The sequence below is a fragment of the Apteryx rowi genome, unplaced genomic scaffold, assembly GCF_003343035.1.
Source record: "Apteryx rowi isolate R43461 unplaced genomic scaffold, aptRow1 scaffold_315, whole genome shotgun sequence".
In the NCBI taxonomy this organism is placed as follows: domain Eukaryota; kingdom Metazoa; phylum Chordata; class Aves; order Apterygiformes; family Apterygidae; genus Apteryx; species Apteryx rowi.
Genome location: NW_020449586.1, coordinates 438,283 through 458,896, shown reverse-complemented (window position 1 = coordinate 458,896; position 20,614 = coordinate 438,283). Strand labels below are relative to the sequence as shown.

The window sequence follows — 20,614 nt, the reverse complement described above, 5'->3', positions numbered from 1 at the left end:
TGGGCCTTTTATCACCTCCTAATTGCCATATTTGACTTAAAATATTTAGTTGCAGGAAAAGGAGCATAAAGATAACTTCCCGGCTAGTGTAAATCTGATCTTTAAATATTTTCAATTATCAAATGTTAGGAAGAGACAGTAGGGATATTTTTTAAAAAAAAGATAGGGAAGGGAAGGGAAAAAACAGGTCTGAGATGGAATTTCCAGAGCCCTGAGCTGCTCAGTCCCAAAAAAGTGTCGAGAACTTAGGTGGTCTGAAGAGCCCTTTTTGCCTTTCCAAAACGCTCCACGGCAGGAATAGCAATTACCGTGACATTGTCTGCAGAGGAAGCCCTGGGGTTTGCGGTGCGCTATATTTACGACAATTAGGTCATGCCGAGTTTTTTAAAGGCTACCTCCAAAGTTCCCGTTTCTTTCCTCCCTCTCCCCCTCCCCAAAGCCTCCCCCCTTCCCCAGGGCCCAGGCTCCCTTCTCCTCCAGAAGAAGGCAGAGCCCTGGCCTGCGTCTCAGGAATGCGCGGGGAGCTGAATAGCTCCTCAGTTATTTTTATGACCTTTCCACCAAACGGCCAGCCTCGCCTGGCACGCAGCCTGCAGTCTGAAAACATCACACGGCAAAGACCTCCCCGAGGTGCTCTGCACTGCCTCACGGCTGTGCCGGGCCACAGAGCGGGCCACCGGTCCTCCCCRTCACCCCCCAGCCACATCCCTCTTCCAGCCTGGAGAGGAGCAAATGGAGGAGGCCAGGAGCCAAGAGGACAACAGTGAATCCCCAAGCAAGGGCCTGGGGACTCTCTAGGTGCGTCCAGCATGGGGGGGAAAGTCCTCATGCCCTGAAACACTGTCCTCTTTGACCACGRGCTTAATCCAAATTTCCTGAAGCTGATGTCAATGCCCTCTCCCACTTCACTGGCAACAAGGGGCTTGCGAGCAGAAACCCTTTAGCAGCTAAAGTCTGCAAAGCAAGTCTTGGAGAGGGCAAGCGTGGAAAAGGACCTTACTTATGACTATGATTTGACTTTTGGGGTCTACAGACAGGATAAACCACCTCCCAAGGTCTCCTCCCTTTGTCCTGTTGGTCATGCAATGGGAGTCCACACAAGAGTCACGCAAATGTTGGTCATGCAATGGGAGGCCGTGCACGGTGCCTGGTGTTACCTAAGAGCCATGCACCTTGGGCATGGGAGCATCAGGCGCAAGAGACATCCTTGGTCTGGTGACACCCCACTGCTTTCCTCATCCGGGCTTACCCCTCTGAGAGCTTCACACAGGAACCTGTGTGCACCGCGCAACCGCTTGGTAGTTCAGGTACAAAAAGGCCACAGCACGGGTACCCCAGATACGTAAGCCCGGCCGGGCTAAAGAGATGGCAAGTCGCAATGTCTCAAGCCTCAGCCTTGGTGGGGCTGCCCTACCAGCGCAGGAGCACGATGGCATCGCACTAGCCAGACRTGCCGGCACTGGCAGCTCCTCCACCTTGTTTAACTCATTTCCCCTTTCTCCTCCGACCTGGGGAGTGGCTGTGTTGGTTTAGTCGCGCCCGGCGCAGAGCCAAAGCCGAGGCATAAGCATGGATTACCTTAGCTGGCAGAAAGAGGCAAGATTTTCCAGCCTGGTATGGAAAACCCCAAATCCTCCTCYGGCCAAAGGTTTCCCTCAGCTGATTTTAGGGGGAGAATCAGAAGAAATCAGGCTGTGGCTGGGTTTGCAGGGGTGAGAGAGGGGTTGTTAACAGCTAGTGGGGAGAACTACTGGGATTTCCATTAGAAACTAGAGATGGCCTCGAGCTTCAGAGCTGATCTCTGGGGCTCCCAGACATCTTACAAAGGACAGAGCGGTATCTGGGAGCCATGCTGCGGACTTCAGTCCCTCTCTCTTAATAAACTCCAGGGRTGAGTTAGCTGCTAAATGGCAGTTCTCAGAAAGGCTGGGACGCATCGTCAAAGAGAGGGTAATACAGGAAYAGGCAGATATGGCAGAGATGATGGCCAAGTCACCAAGTACTAGGGAAAGAAAGGGTGCTCAGCTTATGTGGGGTGGATGGGCAGGTGGACAGATGAGGTATAGACAGAAAGAGAGGAGTATGTAAGCTGGAAACAATACCRCAGTGCTGTAAAAAGTACTGTTATGCTGGCTCAGGGTTTCAGGTACGGATGGGAGCGCTAAAAGCCTTTTGCGTGACTCAGTTCTTGGTCTCAAGCTCCCATTAGTTGACTTTGACCTGCCACAGGAAGCAATGAGCTCCAGACACTTTGTGAGCRTGCCCATGGCTAGAGACCTTTAAAGCAAGGCTGAAGGATGTTCTAGCCAATGCTCTGAAGAGGACAATCCTGTATTAGCTGCTYGCTGGTCTTCGCCACCTCCTTGGTGAGCTTTTATTACAGTCCCACCTTGGCCACAGAATCACAGAAAAAAGAGCAAAAAGCCTTCAAGAAATCCTCTTGTCTTTCTCATTTCCACAGTTAATCAACTTCTGAGTCCACTCTGAGAGATGATGGTCCAGTCTGCTCTTGCAGACTTACAGTAGGGAACTCCCTCCCCTTCTCAGGCCATCTACTCCTGGGCTTCACTCCTTACTGCTTGAAAGCTTTCCCCTGTATCCAGTTCCCTCTGCCACACTACGGGTCCACGGCTTCTYGTCCTCTTACCCTTTTTTCTTCACTACAATAGCTTTTTACAAACTTGCACTGCTGCCACATCCCTCTCTAAGTTCTCTCTTAATTAAACAGCCAGGCTTCCTAAACTYGTGATCTTTCTCACTGGTCTTCCCTGGACCCCCTCCAATTGATTCACACTGTTGAAAAGCTGTGTTCACAGCTGGACACAGTCCTCCACCTTAGATCCTMCTAGGGCCGGTTACAGGGTAAGGATTGCTGAACATGTCTTGCAGGATATCCTCCTGGCTATATACCAGACACTTGGTGGGCTTCCCTATGGCTAGAGACTTTTGAAGCCAGGCTGAAGGGTGTTCAGTCTGCAGCTTGCTTTCCGCACCCTGCAAGAACTCAAGACTCATGCAAATCTCCCCATCCCTTTCTGCACAGGTTTTTTGACCAGCTGTTCTCCATCCTGTCCAATAAGTCCAAAAATTCAAGCACCCAGTCTACTCCCTTACCGTGACAGAGAGTCTGAGGTCTGACAGACCTGCTGGTAAGAAGTCTCTGCTCTTCCCACCTTCCCGCCTGCTCAACATTTCCAGTGGTCCTAGCTGGAGTCAAAGACTCAGTGATGCACAGTTAGGGATCAAAAGCCTCCTGTTAAGCAACTGCCCCAGGTCCTCCCCAGCCTCTTCTACTGTCAGTCCGTGCAGAGCATCTGCMACACCAGCCCAGCGGGAACGGCTGGGTAACCTCCAGAGCTCAGAGGGAGCAAAAACGGGTGTCCCTTGTTATGAAACGAGGGCAGAAAGGGACACATACCCAGTCTGTGCCGCAGCGGAAGATGCCAAGTCACGGGCAAGGCCTAGGCCGGGGCGATCGCGGCAAAAGCAAAGAGGGTGGTGGAGGAAGGGGAGCTTTGTCCATGAGGAACCAGCACTCGCTGGCTCATTCCGAGCAGAGCTCTTCTCTGTAGGCACCGCCTGGGACTCCTGCCCTGAGCAACCTGGCRAGCAAGGTGACAGCGTCCCAAGATGTGGGTGGCCACAGGAAAACTCCCAAGGACCGCTCGGAAAACAGGGCATCCTGGTAAGAAAAGAGTCTCCTTCCACTGCTCCCCTCGGGGTCAGAGTCTCTATGGCGGGGGAGCGGCAGGGGAGGGGAGGATGAATCAGTGTTTTGCACGAGCGGGAAGCAACTTTGGAAGCAATTTAACGAGCCCCAACAGGAACACTAAATCCGTCAGGCTGCAGCCAAGCGCCAAGGCAGCAAAACCCCAGCGCCACGTGGCAAACCGAGCCCTGCCAGCAGGAGCGATGGGCTCGGCTTCAGGCAGCGCTGCCCCGCGAGCAGCCAGGGCCGTCTGGCCCAACGCCGTGCCAGAGAGGCACGGGAGCAGGGGAACGGAAGCGCTCTCGGGTTGCTCCCTTTGCAAGATGGGGCAACGGGGCCAGAGGAGAAGAGGTCCCTGCTCCCACTTGTTTGGAGTCAGGGAAGGATGGAGCGTGTGTCAGCTGTGAAATAAAAGCCCGGAGCCCTGGGGAGCTCTCTTTCTGTGCAAGTTGCTTCCCACCCATCTCACCGCTCCTGACCAACAAGGCTTGAGCTGGCCTTGCCCAGAAAAAGACTTGTTCTCTCTTTTCAAAGCTCKTTCCCAAGCCCTCCACCTCGTGCTGACCTCATGCAAGGTTTTCAGGGGCAGCTTCGCAGCGGTGGCACCTCTGCGCTGGGATTTGCCAAGGAAGTCTCAGAGACACGGTCACCAGCTCCTATCAAACCCCATCAGCAGCTGGGTGACCAGCATCCTTCCTGAGCACCCCCAGCTCTTGGTGCTCAGGATGTCTTTAGTCTTAACGCCAATATAAGAGAGACATGGAGCTACTGGAGTGAGCTCAGAGAAGGGCTAACTAAGATAATGAAGGCACTGGAGCATCTCTCATATGAGGAAAGGCTGAGAGAGCTGGGACTGTTCAGCCTGGAGAAGAGAAGACTTAGGGAGGAATCTTACCAATGTGTATAAATATCTGAAGGGAGGGTGTCAAGAGGATGGGGCCAGACTCTTTTCAGTGGTGCCCAGCGACAGGACAGGAGGCAACGGGCACAAACTGAAACACAGGAGATTCCATCTGAACATAAGGAAAAACTTCTTTACTGCGAGGGTGACTGAGCACTGGAACAGGTTGCCCAGAGAGGTTGTGGAGTCTCCATCCTTGGAGATATTCAAAAGCTGTCTGGACACAGTCCTGAGCAGCCTGCTCTAGGTGACCCTGCTTGAGCAGGGGGGGTTGGACTTAGATGATCTCCAGAGGTCCCTTCCAACCTCAACCATTCTGTGTTTCAATGATTTTGCAGCTTGGTAGTGCCAGAGCGACACACACTGAGACTCGGCCGCACCTCAGAGAAGACGGAGGCCCAGAAACCCCAAGGATCATGCACACGTTCTTGCATCCAAGACACACTCCTTCTGGTCATGTTTGGCATTACCTTCCTGTTGGAAAACAACCTTTTCAAACAGCTCAGGGAATTAGCACTAGGGGTGTTGGCTTGTTCTGTCTGACTTTGCACTTCAGTCCTCCCTCTGCTTTGGTTTCCCCCCACCGCCGTATGGCTYCTTTCTTGGACAGGCTTCGGGCAAACCATGCCACAACCACCAAGTTACACAAACGCCTTTCGTGGGGAACACAGCAGATAACAGGAACGAGATGGAGCAGACAGATGGGGCTTCGGGAGACTCCAGGAACCGGTGGCTTGCCAGTGACAGCCCTGGCCCAAGGCCTACATAAAATCAAAGCTAGGGGATGCTTCAGGCTCTCCCCCTCAAGATCTCTATTCTGCTTTACTGTGCTTGGATCACATTGCAGCAGTTCGAACTTTGGGTGCTGTCCAGTCCGAGTCCCCTTCCTGATTCTACTGTACTGATACCTCATCCTACAAAAGCTCCCTCCCTCTGCCTGGGTTAAAAAAATCAGGGAAAATAGACATGGTGAAAAATTATCCTGGGGAAAGTATTTGCCCAGGCTTGGATAGAAAACAGGACACCCACTTCCTTTGGCAAGGCTGTACCACGGACAACAACTCCCCATCTTCAGTGTCCACCCATGCTTTCCCTTCCTTGGCACCATTTTACCCCACCACCCTTATTTCTGCCCTGCCGTGTCCCACCGAACCCCTCCTCCTTGAGGTTCCCTCCCTTGCAAACATGTGCAGACCAGCTCTCTCCCACTGGCAAAGAAAAAGCTCCAGCAGGAATTCTGTCTGCTTGACTTCACTCCAAAACATGGAGGGCCGTACGAYGCACTGCCTGCGTTTGCTGACTTGCCTTAGAAGGCCAAAGACTATAACCGGGCCGCAACACGACTTTTTGGCAACGACCTCATCCCACCCCCGTCCCTGGAGTTGTGGTGGACAGAAGGTCAATCCTTCACATGTCCAGAGGTCTGGGATTTTTGGATGGGAGACGCTGTGTAAATGTAGGTATTACTGTGGGATGGAGCATCTTGGAAAAATATATAAGTCATTCAAGCGAGAGACCCAGTGAGAGAGAAGGGCTGGAAAGGCATGAATCTGCAAAACCAGAAAGTATGGCAAGATCATTTATAAAGCAATCTGCAGAAAACCAAGCAACCACAGAGAATGCGGCCAGTAACCCCAAAATATGAGGGCATCGAGGCAAGCCAGAATGACCTACTGCGGACGGGAATTCGGAGCGGCGAGCCCGAGGGTTTGGAGAGCTTGCTGTGCACTGCGCAGCCTGTCTCCAAGCCAGCCGCCGGGCTGGGTGGAAGTCACCTGCTGGGCTCCCCACAGCCTGCTCCGAGAAGCGGGACCATGCCCTCCCTCGGCACTGCCAGATACGTCTAGGCACAAAATATGCAGGAGGCCCAGCCAGAGGCGGGAGCGACGCTGGGAAGGAAYCGTCTTCCCACACACGAACAGGAGTTCAGCAGGAACAACCTGCCTCAGCCACATCGGAGCTGGAGCTATTGCACAGATTTTGGAATCGCAACGACCGGCCCCTCTAGGCCAACCTCCTCGCCAAGGACATCTGCCCCCAACCTGTTATTCCGGCAGCGATAGCCTCTTTCCCTGGCTCTCCTCAGCACAATTCACCCTTTAGTTGTCACATTTATCGCTCTTCCCACCTTGCAATACCGCGTCGCCCYGCCAAATTCGGGTTCAGCTTGCGGGACTGTCACGGTCCTGCAGCTACAAGACCTGATGCTCTCCGATGACTGTGGTCATTGGTGACCTTGTCTGTGGAGGGCTTTTCTTGGGCTTTGCTGAGTTTTAAGCAGGGAAAATTTACATCTCAGACATTCGCTTGGCCTAAGGGAACTGGRTGTTTGCGCTGCAGTCGGGATGCTATATAGGAGCAACAGCGTTACTCAGGGGCAGTGCTTGCTGGGGAAGGGGGAAGGCAAGGCAGATGGAATATTTTTTCTTGCTGAAATTGTTTTCAGTTAGGAACTAAGCAAAAAAATTAAACCGAACTTATTAGATTATAGTATAATAAAAGTCATGGACTTAAATTTGGCGTAAAAACAAATGAGAGATTTGGGAGGCCAGTAAGAATTGGACACGGATGCACTAACCAGCAGGGTTAAGAAGCGCTTTAAGTGCATTAAGAAATGCTTGAAAAACAAACATGCRAAGCAGGTAGTATCAGACCTAAAAGGCTTTGGGGGGCTGAGGGTTGGAGGGGGCAGTTCCCAGGCCAATGCTTCTGGACGCTGGGTGCAGGTAAGCACAGGGGCAGCCTGAAGCCCGGACAGGAGCAGGTTTGGGCTTCTGCAGCACATTCGCTTATACCTGGGGATGTGCTTAAATAAACCTGGAGCCGCCTGCAACCACGTTGGCGTAACCAGACTCAACCAGGCCCTGCCTAGCAGTTACTGGCAGTATCGACAGCCCTCAGAGAGCCGCACCGCGGCGGCGGGGAGGTGGGCGCTCCTGCCCTTGCCGACAGGCAGGCATCGCGCACGCACGGCTGCGTGCCTCGAGCACGCTGCCGGCTCCTTTCGCCCCGGGACACCCTGCCCTGGGTCCGACRGCACGGAGCAAGCTGCCGCTTTCGCGCTCATTGCCGCCGGGGTGATTTTAACGGGTTTCCTTCTCTTTGCTTTGCCCCTTGGCAACGCGGCGTCACCCTCTCCCTCCTGCACGCGTGGGTGTCCTGCAGCACCCGCGGGATCCCACGGCAGACACCTCCGTACAGTAGCCAAACTCACATCTGCAGGCTCACGAACGTGAAACGAGCGCACGGCCGACGCCGTTAGGGCCCCTTGTAAAACTTGCCGGCCCGGGCRCAGCGAATTTGGCTGCCAGTGGAAAGCAGGCTGGGGCTGGGGCCYGGACCCCGCTCACTGCAGTCCCAAGGCTGCACCTTTGACCGCTTGGCTTCGGTCCCGCAGCGAGAGACCCCCAAACGGGGCCACCAGCACTTTGCACGGGGGGGACTGGGGCCATACGAACATTTTGCAAGCAGCTCTGATACCCCGAATGGAAACGGAGGCCCCTCRTACCCTCGGTGCGTAAGCACGTATACGCAGGCGAGAAAACACGCGTGCGCAGGACAGCTCAGCCTCCGCCGGCAGCAACCAGAGCTAGTCCCACGTGAGCACCACCAGCCACCCCACCTGCAATGGGTGACAAGCGACAACCGTTCGGTGGCTGCTCACAGACATCCCGTAACTTAGCGCTGGCCAGAATAAACACAGAGCCCGGGAGGGGGAAATCTGTAGGGTTTTCCAGTTAAATAATCGGCTAAGGCTCCTCAAAAGCCTGCGCAAAGGGTGGAGCCGAGACACGGAGGGACAAAGCGTCTGGCCGAAAACCATAACGTAAGCGGGCCTCCGAGTCACGGGGGAGAGCCCAGGCGTCCTGCCTTCAGCCTGCTTTCGTTTCCTCGGGGCGAGCGGCAGTTACGATTCCCCTCGGAAAAGGCTGGCGCGGTCTCCGGGCCGACGCACGCGCGCAAAACCCCCGACGTGACCGAGACCCATCGGAGAGGCGCTGCTAATCTCAAACGTCAGACGGAGGGAAGGACAGCGCGGAGCCCGGAGAAGAAAAAGCCAAAGGGGGAGGCGGGGGGAAGGCCGATAATAGGGTCTTTGTGCTGCTGTGGTTGGTTCTCATTTAGCTATTGGAAAAGCCAAACGATTATGAAATCCAGCGTAATAAGAAAGCCAGAGCATTAGCTAAACAAATAATGGAAGGTCGAGGCAGCAGATAACGTGGTTTTCTCCAAGTCTGATCCCTGGTATGAGAATTGGGTGGACTGATGAACCCGAGGCGGGCAGACATTCCCCAGCCGGCTCTCGCCCCTTCGAGCAGTTATTGCAGGAGGAGAAAACACGGACAACCGAGTAAATCAGTGACCAACCTGCCCTGGGGAAGGGGCCGATCCGATCCGGGGGACAGCCTGGCCACAGCCACCAGACCCGGTCACAAAGCAGGAAGGGGTGGYGGTTTTCGGGAGTGGATGAAACCCCCCCAGGTGCCTCGTGCTGCCCCAGGGGCGGCGGACGCGAGCGCGGGAACCTACCAGCGCCCCCTCCAAGGCGAAGACAGCGGCCGCCCCGGTCCGCTCCAGYGGCTCCATCCGGCGCCTCCAGCGGCGGCGGCGGAAGGTGTCCGTCTTGCGGTACTTCATGTGGAAGCGCCAGCCAAACAGCGAGGCGTATTCCCAGCCCTCGCCTTCCAGCTCCTCCTGCTTGTGCTGCGGGCAGAGACACCGGAGCCGTGAGAAAGCAGCCGGAGCGGCGGCCACGGCACCCAGCACAGCCCTCTGCCCTCGGGTGCAAACCAGGGTGCAGCAGTCCCCACGAGCCGAGCTCCGTGGGATGCTGCGGGGAGCTCYCGGCTTTCCAACTTAGCTAGATTAAATCGGTATTTAGTCCTTCATCTGAGCCCTGGGGCAAATTCCACTTCGCCAAGGGTCTTGCTGGGCTGGGGGCTGCCCATGCGGAGGAAGAACCGGGTCCTGCCCGCGCCTGGGCAGCACCAGTGCCACCCCCCCCTTCCCTACGGTGCTCTCCTCATGTGCCACCATCTCTGACCTCCCCTGGGGCCAGCACAGCTCTGCCACCAGCCTGGGCAACCTCCTCTCCATGACCAGGAGGCACGAGCTGGTGAAGGGGCTTTTTTCTGCAGGCCTCCCCGGAGGCAGGCGGCAGACGGAGACCTCCCCGGTTGCTCGTTTCCCTTTGGTGAAGGACACTATGAGGCCAGAGCATTTTTGCTCGCTCTCCCCGACTGCCTCCGGCCCCTTGGGGCCCTTCCCATAGACCCTGTGTGGCAGGGGTCCCCCGTGCTTTCCATCCAGCGTTGTCTGGAAAAAGACAAAAAAAAGGGGGAGGAAATTTGCCACGGAGGCTGGGGGACACAGCGGCGGTGGGAGACACAGCGGCCGCGCTGCTGCGGCATTTGCAGTCCAATTGCACCACCTAGAGGGAAGCCGGACAGGGGATGGACTAGGGACCTGCGCCAGCAATGAGTCCCGGGCTGGTGGGAACTCAGTGCCCCAACAACGCAACCTTGGACAAGCTGCCCAGCCCGGCTCCACCCGCATCCCCCCAGCCCCGTCATACCTTCCTCATGGCCTCCATCTGCGTGAGGTCCCGGCGGCGGAGGCGCACCCAACGCCGGCGCCGGTTGGTGTGGTACATCTTCTCGGCAGGCACCCAGGCCTTGGGCTTGCGGTCCGGGGGGATGGTGATGCCRTATTCCCAGCCTGGGCGAGAAGGAAACACCTGGGTGAAGGTGGGACAAGCGGCTGCCRCTTGGCCTCCCACCAGGGACTTCTCTTTATGTTCGCTCCAGGTTGGAACGGTTTTAATAGCCMAGGTTGTTCTCCAGGACATGGATATAACGTAGTTTCCCAGCCTGTTGGTCCACAGAGATAACAACCTACTGTCACTGCTGACTAACACACTGGGGATGCCCAGGTGATGGAGCCAAGGTGTCAACCCTGGACCAGCGGTCAAATTGTGACCGTTTCAGATGCTCTCTGGCCTGACGCTTTCTTCTTGAAGGTCTCCCTGAAGAACAGCCTCACTTTTCCCCCATGGTGAAAAGGATGTGCCCTCCTGGTTGCCTACCCCACAGCCCCGACCAGAGCYGGAACAAGGGCAAGAGTGTTCCCAAGGCCCGACCCCAACCTCTGCAGCCAGCGGGGAGGCTCACGTGGCCACAAAGGGTCGCGTTATCGCTCACGGTGCCGCATGGGACCATGCAAGAAAATGCCGCAACAGGCAGAGTAAAGGGGATGGAAACAGCRCGGATGCCCAAAACCTCTTTCTGATACCTTTCTCATCCACAGCTCTGTTGAGGTCGGTGTCCCACTCGATGTCTTCCCATTTCCAGCCCGGAGGACATTCGATCTCGTCCTTATGCAGCACTTTCTCTCCGTTCTGCGGGACACAGCAGTGTTTTTATCAAACCATGCCCAGCAGGTCCCCACATCTTTCCTGAGCCCCTCGGAGGCTCGCTGTGGCAGYGGCCTCACACTCCCGGGGTCGCTCCTGCCTGCTTCGTGCTGCATCAGCTTCCCGGGGCCRTTTGCAGACCAGCCCTTGGAGGCAAGTCCCAGCAAGCGGCTCGGCACAGCCCATCTCCTCTCTAACCCCAGCACCTCATGGAGCTTTAGGGAAGCATCTCAAGCCAGAGGTGCTGCAGCAGCTCTAGGTGAGGCTGTTTTGGGGCAGCACCCAAGGAGGCATCTGCCCTCCTGGTGGAGTGTGAATGAGGTCCTGATCCCTCCCCTGCAGGGGACCTGCAAGCTGCAAAGGGACCTGCTGGCTAGTTGACAACCTGCCCTTTTTCCCAACGGCCCCATAGTACGCTGTGCTACGGGTGAGACCAGCACCCTCCTCCTGGTGCCCCTCGGTCCTTACCACGTCCGTGTAGGCTTCCGTCATGTGGATCCACTGGCCTCCAGGCAGCCGGACCTGGTTCTCGAACACCTCCTCCACGAAGCTCAGGTGACCAGCGTCCGCATCATGCAGCAACCTGCAGCCCCAAGGACACGCAGCAACCTCAGAGGGGCCTCATCCTGCCCACATGCTCCCACCCAYGCTCAGGGCCTCACGGCAAGCCATCACTCACGTCTTCTCTGGGCAGATGAACCAGTCCCCAGCCCAGGTCCAGCCCGTAGAAGGCCGGAAACTGTCCTTGGGCAGCTTGATCTTGCCAGTGACATCGGAGTATTTGGGGTAAGTCAGGCCAGTCGTGCCCCAGTTCCCGACCAGTGCCAGTTTGGTCTGGTTCTCGTACTGGGATATTAAAAGCAGAGACATTTTTGCATTAGCAGCAAGGTGAGCCAGGCAGCAGGACAGAGACCCTCGGATACGACAGACTTTGAAATCCGTGCAAGGCACATGAAAAATCCCTTCCCTCTTGGAGGGCTCCGTCCTGMGGATGCACCTCCTGCGAAGAGCGTAACCCCAGACCCTGCCCCAAGGGAGAGAAAAACTCCGTCAGGCTGCAAAGCCGGGCAGGTCCCCGGGGGACGCGCCGGGAAGGGGAACTCACGGTTTCGGCGAAGACGGAGAGCTTCCCTTCGGCGTACTGGTTAAACTCCTTCTCATCCACGGACAGCCCGAACCAGAGCTGGACCCGGATCTGGGCTGGGATCCTGGGACCCATCGCCTCCTCCTGCGGGTACTGCCGGAGACGGAGCCCCGTGAAGGAAAGCAGCAGCCTGTCAAGGGCTGGTAAACGCAAAGAGCCTCCTCTTCGAGGCACGCTACGTCCCRCTCGCTCCTTCCCCGCCACGGAGCCGCGGGGAAACTGAGGCACGCAGCACAGGGGCCTGCCCGAACCCCGCGGAGGCAGGGAGGACGCCAGACCCCGCACGCGAGCACCAGCACAGCGCCGGCACGTGCCCGGCGGTCAGGCGACCTTCAAGGCTAAGACACCAAAACCAGCCAACATACTTGAACAAAAATAGACAAAACCAAACAGGGAGATGTCTTGCTGGTTTTTTCTTCTCCCTCCCTCMCTCTTCCCTCCCCCCCACCAAGTGATGCTCGTTTTCCATCCAGAGCTAAATTGCAGGGGGGAAAAAAAAAAAAAAAAGAATATATTTTGGTTCTTTTTTTGCTGCCAGCTGGGCTTGGGTTTTAGGGGTTTATTCAGTTTATTTTATTTCATTTCATTTTTTTAGAGCTTGTTCAGTACTGATTGTCTGCTCCCAAACTGGCACGCAGCAAAACGCCAAAGAAATATCATTTGAGATGTCAGAAGTGCTGTAAGTGCCTGGCAAAGGCGGCCACGGCTTAAATTTCCTGGGGTGGCAGAGGGTCAGGAATTTTGAAAAAGCATAAAATAAATTAAAAATCAAAATTAAAAAAGAAAAATGCACYGTCTTGGCCAAATCACGTTCATTTTTGCTGCCCTGGCACTGGCAGAAAATAATCAAATATTCATGGGGATCTAATTCAGGCCTTTCCATGGAAGAGGAACGAAACCCCACCACCACCCCCTTTACAGGTCTCCCTGCTCCTCCTTTATTTTCTCGCTCTCTTTTTTTTTTAGGGGAAAACGTCTTAAAAATAACTCTCCGTGCACACACGCGTCTCCACGAAAAACCACCGTACTTTCAGAAATATCGTCTGCAGTTTCCCACAGTTCTTGCCGCAGCAGTTGGCGACGTTCCTGGAGAAGAGGACCTGGTGGGCTGGCACCCGGGCGTACGCCACGCGCTTGTCTCCCTGCAGCATCCAGATCACTACGTCTGGCAGGCTGTTCTGGGGCTGGAAAAGACGTTTGCAGCCCGACGTTACCGCTTTTGGCCTGCCCCAACCCGTACGGTGATTCAGTGGAAAGCCAGGCTGAAAAACGAGCCGTGCGGCGGGATCTCATCAGCCCCCGGCACAGGACGAGCAGCCCCAGGAACCGCTGGAGAGATGCTCCAAAGCAGCCGTGGGGAAGACCTGACATTATTATTATTATTATTATAGCTACTACCCCCAGGGGCATTTCAAAGCCTCGTTTATGAGATGYGGGTGGTGCCGCACCAAGCACTGAAGCAAAGACACCTACAAACACCCCAAGAGGCGGCTCCCAAATCGCAGCTCCGAGCTGCRGCCGGGGATTGAGTTGTCCGAGCCGAGCCGTGGGGCCAGGAACGAGGCTAAGCTCCCGCGGCAGGGCGCAGCGGCGCTGCAAAGCTTCGCGCCTTCCCGATTCCCTTTGGACGATCCTGGTTGCAACAGCAGCAGCGAGGACACGGGGGACTCGGTCTCCCGCTGTTGTCGCTCCCGTGCATTTGTGAGGTCTGAAGTCGGGCTCCGGGCGCTTCCCCGTTAAAAAAGGAAAGCCCTCTTGCAACATCGCCTTTGGAAAGGACCAGAAAGCCAAAGGCTTGTGGCTTACGGCACAGCACGACTGCTTATTAACTGCCCCTAAATCTCCCATCCCTCTCCTTCGGCTGGGAGATCTCCCCAGCCGCACCGGTTCGGAAGGAGCTGCCGCGAGATTTCCCAAAGGGGTCGGGAAGAAAAAGACTCCCGAAACCTCGCTTGTGCCAGCGCGACACCAGCGTTACCTCCTCGGCCATGGCCTTCAGCCGGCAGAGCCAGTCCTCCGCCTGCTCCAGCGCCGYGGGGAGGCTCGAGTCGTCGTGCTTTATCTTCAGAGCCGCCTTCACTATCTGCTCCAGGTTGGTGCTGCGGAAGCGGTGCAGGTGCTGGTCCAGGTGGGTGCTGGCTGGCTTCCCCACGACATCGGGCAGCGTCTGGCTGCAGGGAACGGAGATGCCGGCGTTAGCAACCCATCGGGACCCTCACCCGCTCTTGGGGTTTCTCTGTCTTTTTTTTTTAAGGAAGTTCACAAAGAATTAACAAGCCACCAAAGACGCATTTGGGGAACAAGGAACTGCCAAGAGCAAGGAGCTTCAAACCACGCTCGCAGCCCTCGCACGGCCCGGCTGGGAGTGCCGAGATGGAGCCGTGGCTGAGCCTTGCACACCTCACCACACACACTACACGCGCACACACACATTTTAGTTTAAATTGATYCAAGCTGCTGGGTAAACGTTGCAGAAGTCCAGGAGGATCTTCGCTCTGCTAAGCCATTTAGGGGGTTTCGTGTAAAATCAGCGATTTGCAGTGCTGCCGTTATAAACGCTGGAGCTCTATTTTAACAGAAACAAAGGCGCAGCTAAAATGAAACAAGGTCTGTACGCAATTCCCCATCTCCTCCGGGCAGCTACAAGCCTGTCGTCTCACCTCGCTGCGACAGCGCGAAACGAGAAGGATGAATGCACACGGGGACGGGCAATTTACTAACCGGTTACGCGCTCCCTTGGTTTAGTAAATGCCACAGGGAGGGTGTTGGCTTTCGTGAACTCCAGTAAAGCCAGAATTAAGGAAGTCTCTGTGCTCCCGTCGTTTTTCAGGTGCCAGACCCCATGCAGCACCAAGGGAAGGCCAGTTTAAGCAGGCAGGTCTCCCCTAGGTCCAACGTCCAACCTATCACCCCGCACGGACGTCCTACCAACCCCAGACGTTTCGGACAGTGTCAGATGCCTCTGTGTAGGAAGCTGTATTGAACCCCTAATCGCTGCAGTTTTCCCTCTCGGGTCTGCAATTAAGAAATTAGATATTTCGGAGATCCCTTGTCTGAGCTTAAATCGCATCTCCAAGATAGACGAGCTGGAGTTGTCCAGCACAGGAGGACCTGTCGCAGCARTCCTAATTTGTGAGTCCTTAAAGCAAACTGTATTGATACAGAACAGGAACCCCATTTAAGATGGAAAAAGAAAAGGAGAGAGGTGACGTTCTGCACCATAGCTCAAAATAAAAACCATCATGTTCGAAAGAGATATATTTTAACTGTCCACCCTGACCCTGCAGCAGGAGCCCAAGGAGACCATTCATCACATACCCCTACCTGGCGTGTAGTTGCCACAGCTGCCTCRCGGAGATAGTGGCAATTTTTCTTCTAATACAGCAGAGAAAAGAATTCTACAAATAGAAGTGAGTGTCTGTGCAGGTTGTCTGATGTTATTGACTTCATTTGGACTAAACTGCAAACAAAATTTTGATTTTCTACATAAAACCACAGTTATTTGGCTATTTTTAACYGGAGACTTCGGGCAGGAGGCATGGTAGGAGCAGCGGAAGGGTAACGCTTCCTTCTCTTTCATCTCTTTCAAAGGAAATTGGGTTTGCTTCTTTTTCCAAAGGTAGCTGGAGTGCTGTGAACGCTGCTAACAACTAATTGTTTAGCATCATTCTGGGTGAGAAGCTGAATTAAAATACTGTGTTTGGGTTGCAGACCCAAGCACTCCGGGGTTAGACTGGCTGTGCTACGTGAATCCAATTTTGTGTATCCACTTGTGTCATTTCATTTTTGTATTTATTATGACAGAGCTTCTAATAATATGACCACCTGCTTTTCTTCCCACAGTTTCTTCCTCACTGAGTGCCCAGGAAGGACACTGCTCACCTACGAGGCAGAGGACAGCTGTCAATCCAGCACCACTTTGTGGCAGAAACTACAACGTACTGCAATATCTTTGCAGGAACAGAAAAAAAGAAAAAAAAAAAAACACAGCTAGATATATCCACTACAGTCACATTTAACTTCAGAAAGACAAACTACAGCACTACACAAAAAGGAGGAAACTTGTTAAAAAGCTGCGAAAAGGAACAGCAAAAAGGGTTAAACCTTGCAGACAGCATGGAAATACTTTAAAGACTCCTTATTAGAGAACATGTGTGCCATGTATCAAAGAGAGACTTGTAAAAACYGGAATGATTAAACAAAGTTGCGTTCAAGTATGAAAACAGAAAAAAACATAGACTCTACTAAATTAAATGTAAAAACACAACAAGGTAGACCAAAAAAACAGATGAGGAACCACCATTAAGACATAAAAAAACCTAATAAACAACCTTTTTCAAATGGACAAAAACACAACAACTGCTTGAAAGTGCACTGACGATTGAAAGAGAGAAGCAGCACTTTTCATAACAAAAAAAGGTTGCCCCGTTCTCCGTATGGGACTTTGACATGAAGGAGCTTTGGAAGAACCTTGTGCCAGGGCCCGTCTCCACAGCAGATTTGTCTTACATTGAAGGTCAGTAGAAGAGGACTTGGAAGAAATTAGAGAGTGAACAGCAGCAAATCATCAGTAATTCAGGTAGGGAATTGCTGAACTACTAGGAATGATCCTTAACTTCTTGATTAAACATGACATAACGGGGAGGAATCAGGGCTGCTGGTGCAGAGGGAAGCCACATCTTGCACCTCTGATACCATTCCCTGACAGAATCACTGCAGATGCAGACGACGATAACCAACATAGCCTGCCTGGAGGCAGCTTTCGGCAAGGTCCCTCACCAAAGGCTCTGCTGCCATGGGCTAAGAGGAAGGTCCCCTCATGGAGAAATAGCTTGTTGTAAGAGAGGTGACACAAGCCAGGAGCGCACAACCAGGTGTCTTGGTAGAGTGAGGCCACCAGTGCAATCTGAAGCCTGAAGGGACCTGGGCCAGGGGCCATGATGTCCAACACGCTTGTAAACAAGCCAGAAAAGGGCATGAACGATGGCATGGCACAGCTCACTGACCACACAGAGCTACCCAGAAGATCTGGAGGAAAGGCTGACAGCAAGAAGTAGCCCAAAGACCTCACACTATGGTGCACCTAGTAGATGAAATTCAATCCAAAATAATGCCTGTGGGGAACGGCGTTGGGTTCAAAGGCAGAAAGACAGGTTCTGCACTGGCTGTTACTGTTCAGGATATGAATTACTAGAAAGAACAGGAGGACTTCACTGAAAATACCACTGTGCCAACATATAAATGCGTGGTGCATCTGCAGTGCGAATGCCATGCACGGTCCCCATGCCTCCACCTCGGAGAGATGCAACAGAATTGGACAAAGTATGAAGAGCAAAAAGAATGATTAAAAACATGGAACAGCTTCTAAACCAGAGCTTTCCTACCATCCCCTGTTTATTTTGATGCTCTCCCCACTCCTGCGATGAAAGATGCAGGAGTCAGATCAACAGCCACCCCTTTTCCATGTAAAAAAAATCATAGAGCAAAGCACTCTCTTTGCGCTACATGAAGCAAGGTCAGCAGCAGAGGAGCAAGATCTGTCCTTCAAGACCATGCTGCTGCACTTCCAGCACAAAGGAACAGCCCACGCCGCCTGAGTCAGGGTGTTTTCCAGTTTGGGGATGCTTGGCCAGTTCATTATTCTTCTTTTCCTAACTCTGTCCATTTGTTTACCACTTCCAATTTTTTTCCAGAAAGCAAGAGTCTTCCACCTCTTCATACAGACAAAGGTCTGGAAAAGAGAGTTGAGAAAGGAGATCCTGGGAGCACAGTGCTGCTCTTTGAGTAGGAACAGGAGGTGGAGAGATCCACTCCCACTTGGATGCTGTCACCAGAGAGATTTGGATGAGGAGAAAGACGGCCTGTTCTCAGGGCAGGGAATCACTGGATCACCCTGGGGCAGAGGCAGGGGTTGTCCCATCGCTCAACTCTTCTAAATCCAGACTAAACTACTTCCTGAAGAGCTCTGCTCCGGCTAACCCGAAGGCCAGGCTTTGGTGCAGCAATGCCTCCAGGCTGCGGGACAGGGGACACCACTGTGGCCTCCTGGCCTTCCTGCCCCACTCCTCTCCGCGGGAAGGAACCTGCAGCACCTCCAAGCTCCCACGGGCTGGCGGCAAACGCAGCTGTCAACAGAGAGGTTCAGCTGCCAAGGTTAACCAGCCCATCTGGGGCAGGGAGCCCAACAGGGCACGAGACCCACCAGCAGGCTCCTGGGGCCATTACCTGCAGCCCCAGCGGTGGGGACATTACCCTCATCAGCTGAGCAAATCCTGCCTGCCCTTAAGCCGGCCGCTCCTCCGTTGCAAGCCCAGCGCCAAGTCCTCGCGGGGAGGCAGGAGCAGCSTACTGCAGGAGCTCAGCACAGAGCAGGGAGAGGAGCCAGCGGGAACCACGGCCTTGGCACATCTCGCAGCGACATTTTTCCCCTCCCGTCCCATTTAATTGAATTTGTTTTGGAGGGTGCAGCATCTCTGGAAAACCYGAAGCTGTGGCTTATCCCTCAGGTCACGTACCGCATACACAGAAGCAGTGGAATATTTACAGCCCTCAGAACGGCTCTGACCTTTCCAGAGGAGCCAACGTGTGTGGGGGGCGAGACACATCGCCTTTATGAGGCTCAAAAGCAAATAAATAGGAAGGTTGTAAGGATGTGTGTGTTTTCCTAAGCCTGCCCTCCAAGAGCGCCATTCCCAAGGGTCTGCAGAGCACCTCCTGAGCAGCAGGGTCAGCTCGGCCCAAGTCTTGAAAGGAGGAAGTGGCCAGGCATCACGCAAAGGTCCAGACAGGCCATGACTGCACACCCGCAGAAGCCCAGCACCTTCATGATTCATCTTTGGGTCTTTCAAAGAGTGTGGGGAGGAGGAAAGACGTTCTAAATCTTGTCAGCAGGCACAGCAGCATCCCTTCAGTCCTCAGGTGACCAGTATGAATCTAGCTTGGCAGCATACGTGTCCCTTGATCTAGCAGCTCTCGTGGAAGAGGTGGGTTTCAGTGGCCTGCTGAACACCCGGAACAGCCAAGGAGGCCAAGTTCTCCCTCTCTCCTGAGATGAAGGACCATGAACCCCCCCAGGACAGCAGCATAGGAGGTCGGTGGCCACCAGGTCTCCTCATCACAGTGGTTGCTTGCTGCCAATGAGGTGTCTCAGTACAACGCAGGGGTTGTTTCACAGCTCAGCTGCTCCCAAGGCAAGAAAGCTTCAAGAGAAGCAGCAGTGAGCCCCATTCTTTGAATTAGGCCACAAGATGTTATTAATTCCCTGTGGCAAAGACTTGTCAGGCCCTTTTTGACAGCTAAAAAACACATTAAAGACCCTGCTATTGCCCTTTCCCTGAATCCACGGCTTGGAGCTCGGCGGGGAAGTTCTGTGTCCGGGTGCAGGAAGGGAAGGGAATTAAGATCATCTCCGCATTGAGATAYGGTCATACGTGAAGGGGAACCACAGTTTAAGGCCCCCAGCGAGGCAAACCCAAAACCACCTTCTACTGAGAGCTGAGTTGTCCCTGGAATAAAATGGGATGGTCATACTGCGGCAACGCTCCCAGGGCTGGCTTCTCGGCTCCCACCAAGCTCGATCCTTCCCAAAGAATGGGCCGCATCGAGGGAAAGCCTGCAGGCACCCTGCCATCTGCCCTCCCATTAAGGTTCAAGTGCTTCAGAAATGCTTACTAAGGCAAAGATGTTCCAGAGCTCCTCACCACACTGGCCGCTATTGCCCCCAGGGCGCAATGATGGGACGGCAAAGCCCAGATCATGCAATTTGAAAAAAACAGCACAAAGGGAAATCTATATTTGCACGACAACCACGGCAAGATGTCCCATGATCCTGGCTCTGCAGCATCTGCAGAAAGCGCAAGCCCCCTCTTCTCGCACAGGGCTTGTTTTGCAAACATGAACTTGTCATCTTCGTGCGCCTCTATGGACACAGCACTGGACAAAAAAGGCCTGGAGGTGTCTGGGGATGAGGAAAACCCTGGAGATATCGCAGGAAATACTGAGCTGGAGATCAGATGGGAGATAAAACCACAATTTAAACCCATCTGATAGCCCAGTCTTCATATGCCCTGCATACGGGGGGATGGAGGGATTCCTGCACCCATCCCGTCTGTCAATGCCTCAGTCCCCGGTCGTGCATCAGACACACAACACAACACACAAACTTAACGCACGCTGAGGAGCCCCGGAGCTGGCACTTCCTTCGTGCTGCCTCACGGAGGGCGAACGCGAGGCAGCTCCGGCCCTGCAGCCGGGAAGGGCTTTCTCTCGCCCCGGCTCTCGCCCCACCATACAATGAGGCTCATTCAGGTGGGCCAAGCTGCAGCCCTTGCGTGAAGAGTGGAAATTTATGACTTGCTTTAAATGTCACCTTTTCAACTCCGTGCCTTGGCTCAGCAGCCTTTGAAGTAAACATTAGCAAATGACCAGCGTTTTTCAAAAAAAAAAAAA

General features: G+C 54.1%; 1 protein-coding gene across 1 annotated transcript in view; it reads right to left on the bottom strand.

The window, feature by feature from the left end:
* Nucleotides 1–20,614, bottom strand: part of DYSF (dysferlin) — a 124,622-nt gene that overhangs the window by 79,488 nt on the left and 24,520 nt on the right. The window contains exons 22-29 of the mRNA XM_026070619.1: nt 14,145–14,337; nt 13,195–13,350; nt 12,128–12,259; nt 11,702–11,868; nt 11,491–11,605; nt 10,902–11,007; nt 10,186–10,328; nt 9,141–9,314 (exon numbers count right to left, since the gene is read on the bottom strand). Coding sequence (XP_025926404.1) covers nt 9,141–9,314; nt 10,186–10,328; nt 10,902–11,007; nt 11,491–11,605; nt 11,702–11,868; nt 12,128–12,259; nt 13,195–13,350; nt 14,145–14,337 — 1,186 coding nt within the window. The remainder of the gene's footprint in view (nt 1–9,140; nt 9,315–10,185; nt 10,329–10,901; nt 11,008–11,490; nt 11,606–11,701; nt 11,869–12,127; nt 12,260–13,194; nt 13,351–14,144; nt 14,338–20,614) is intronic.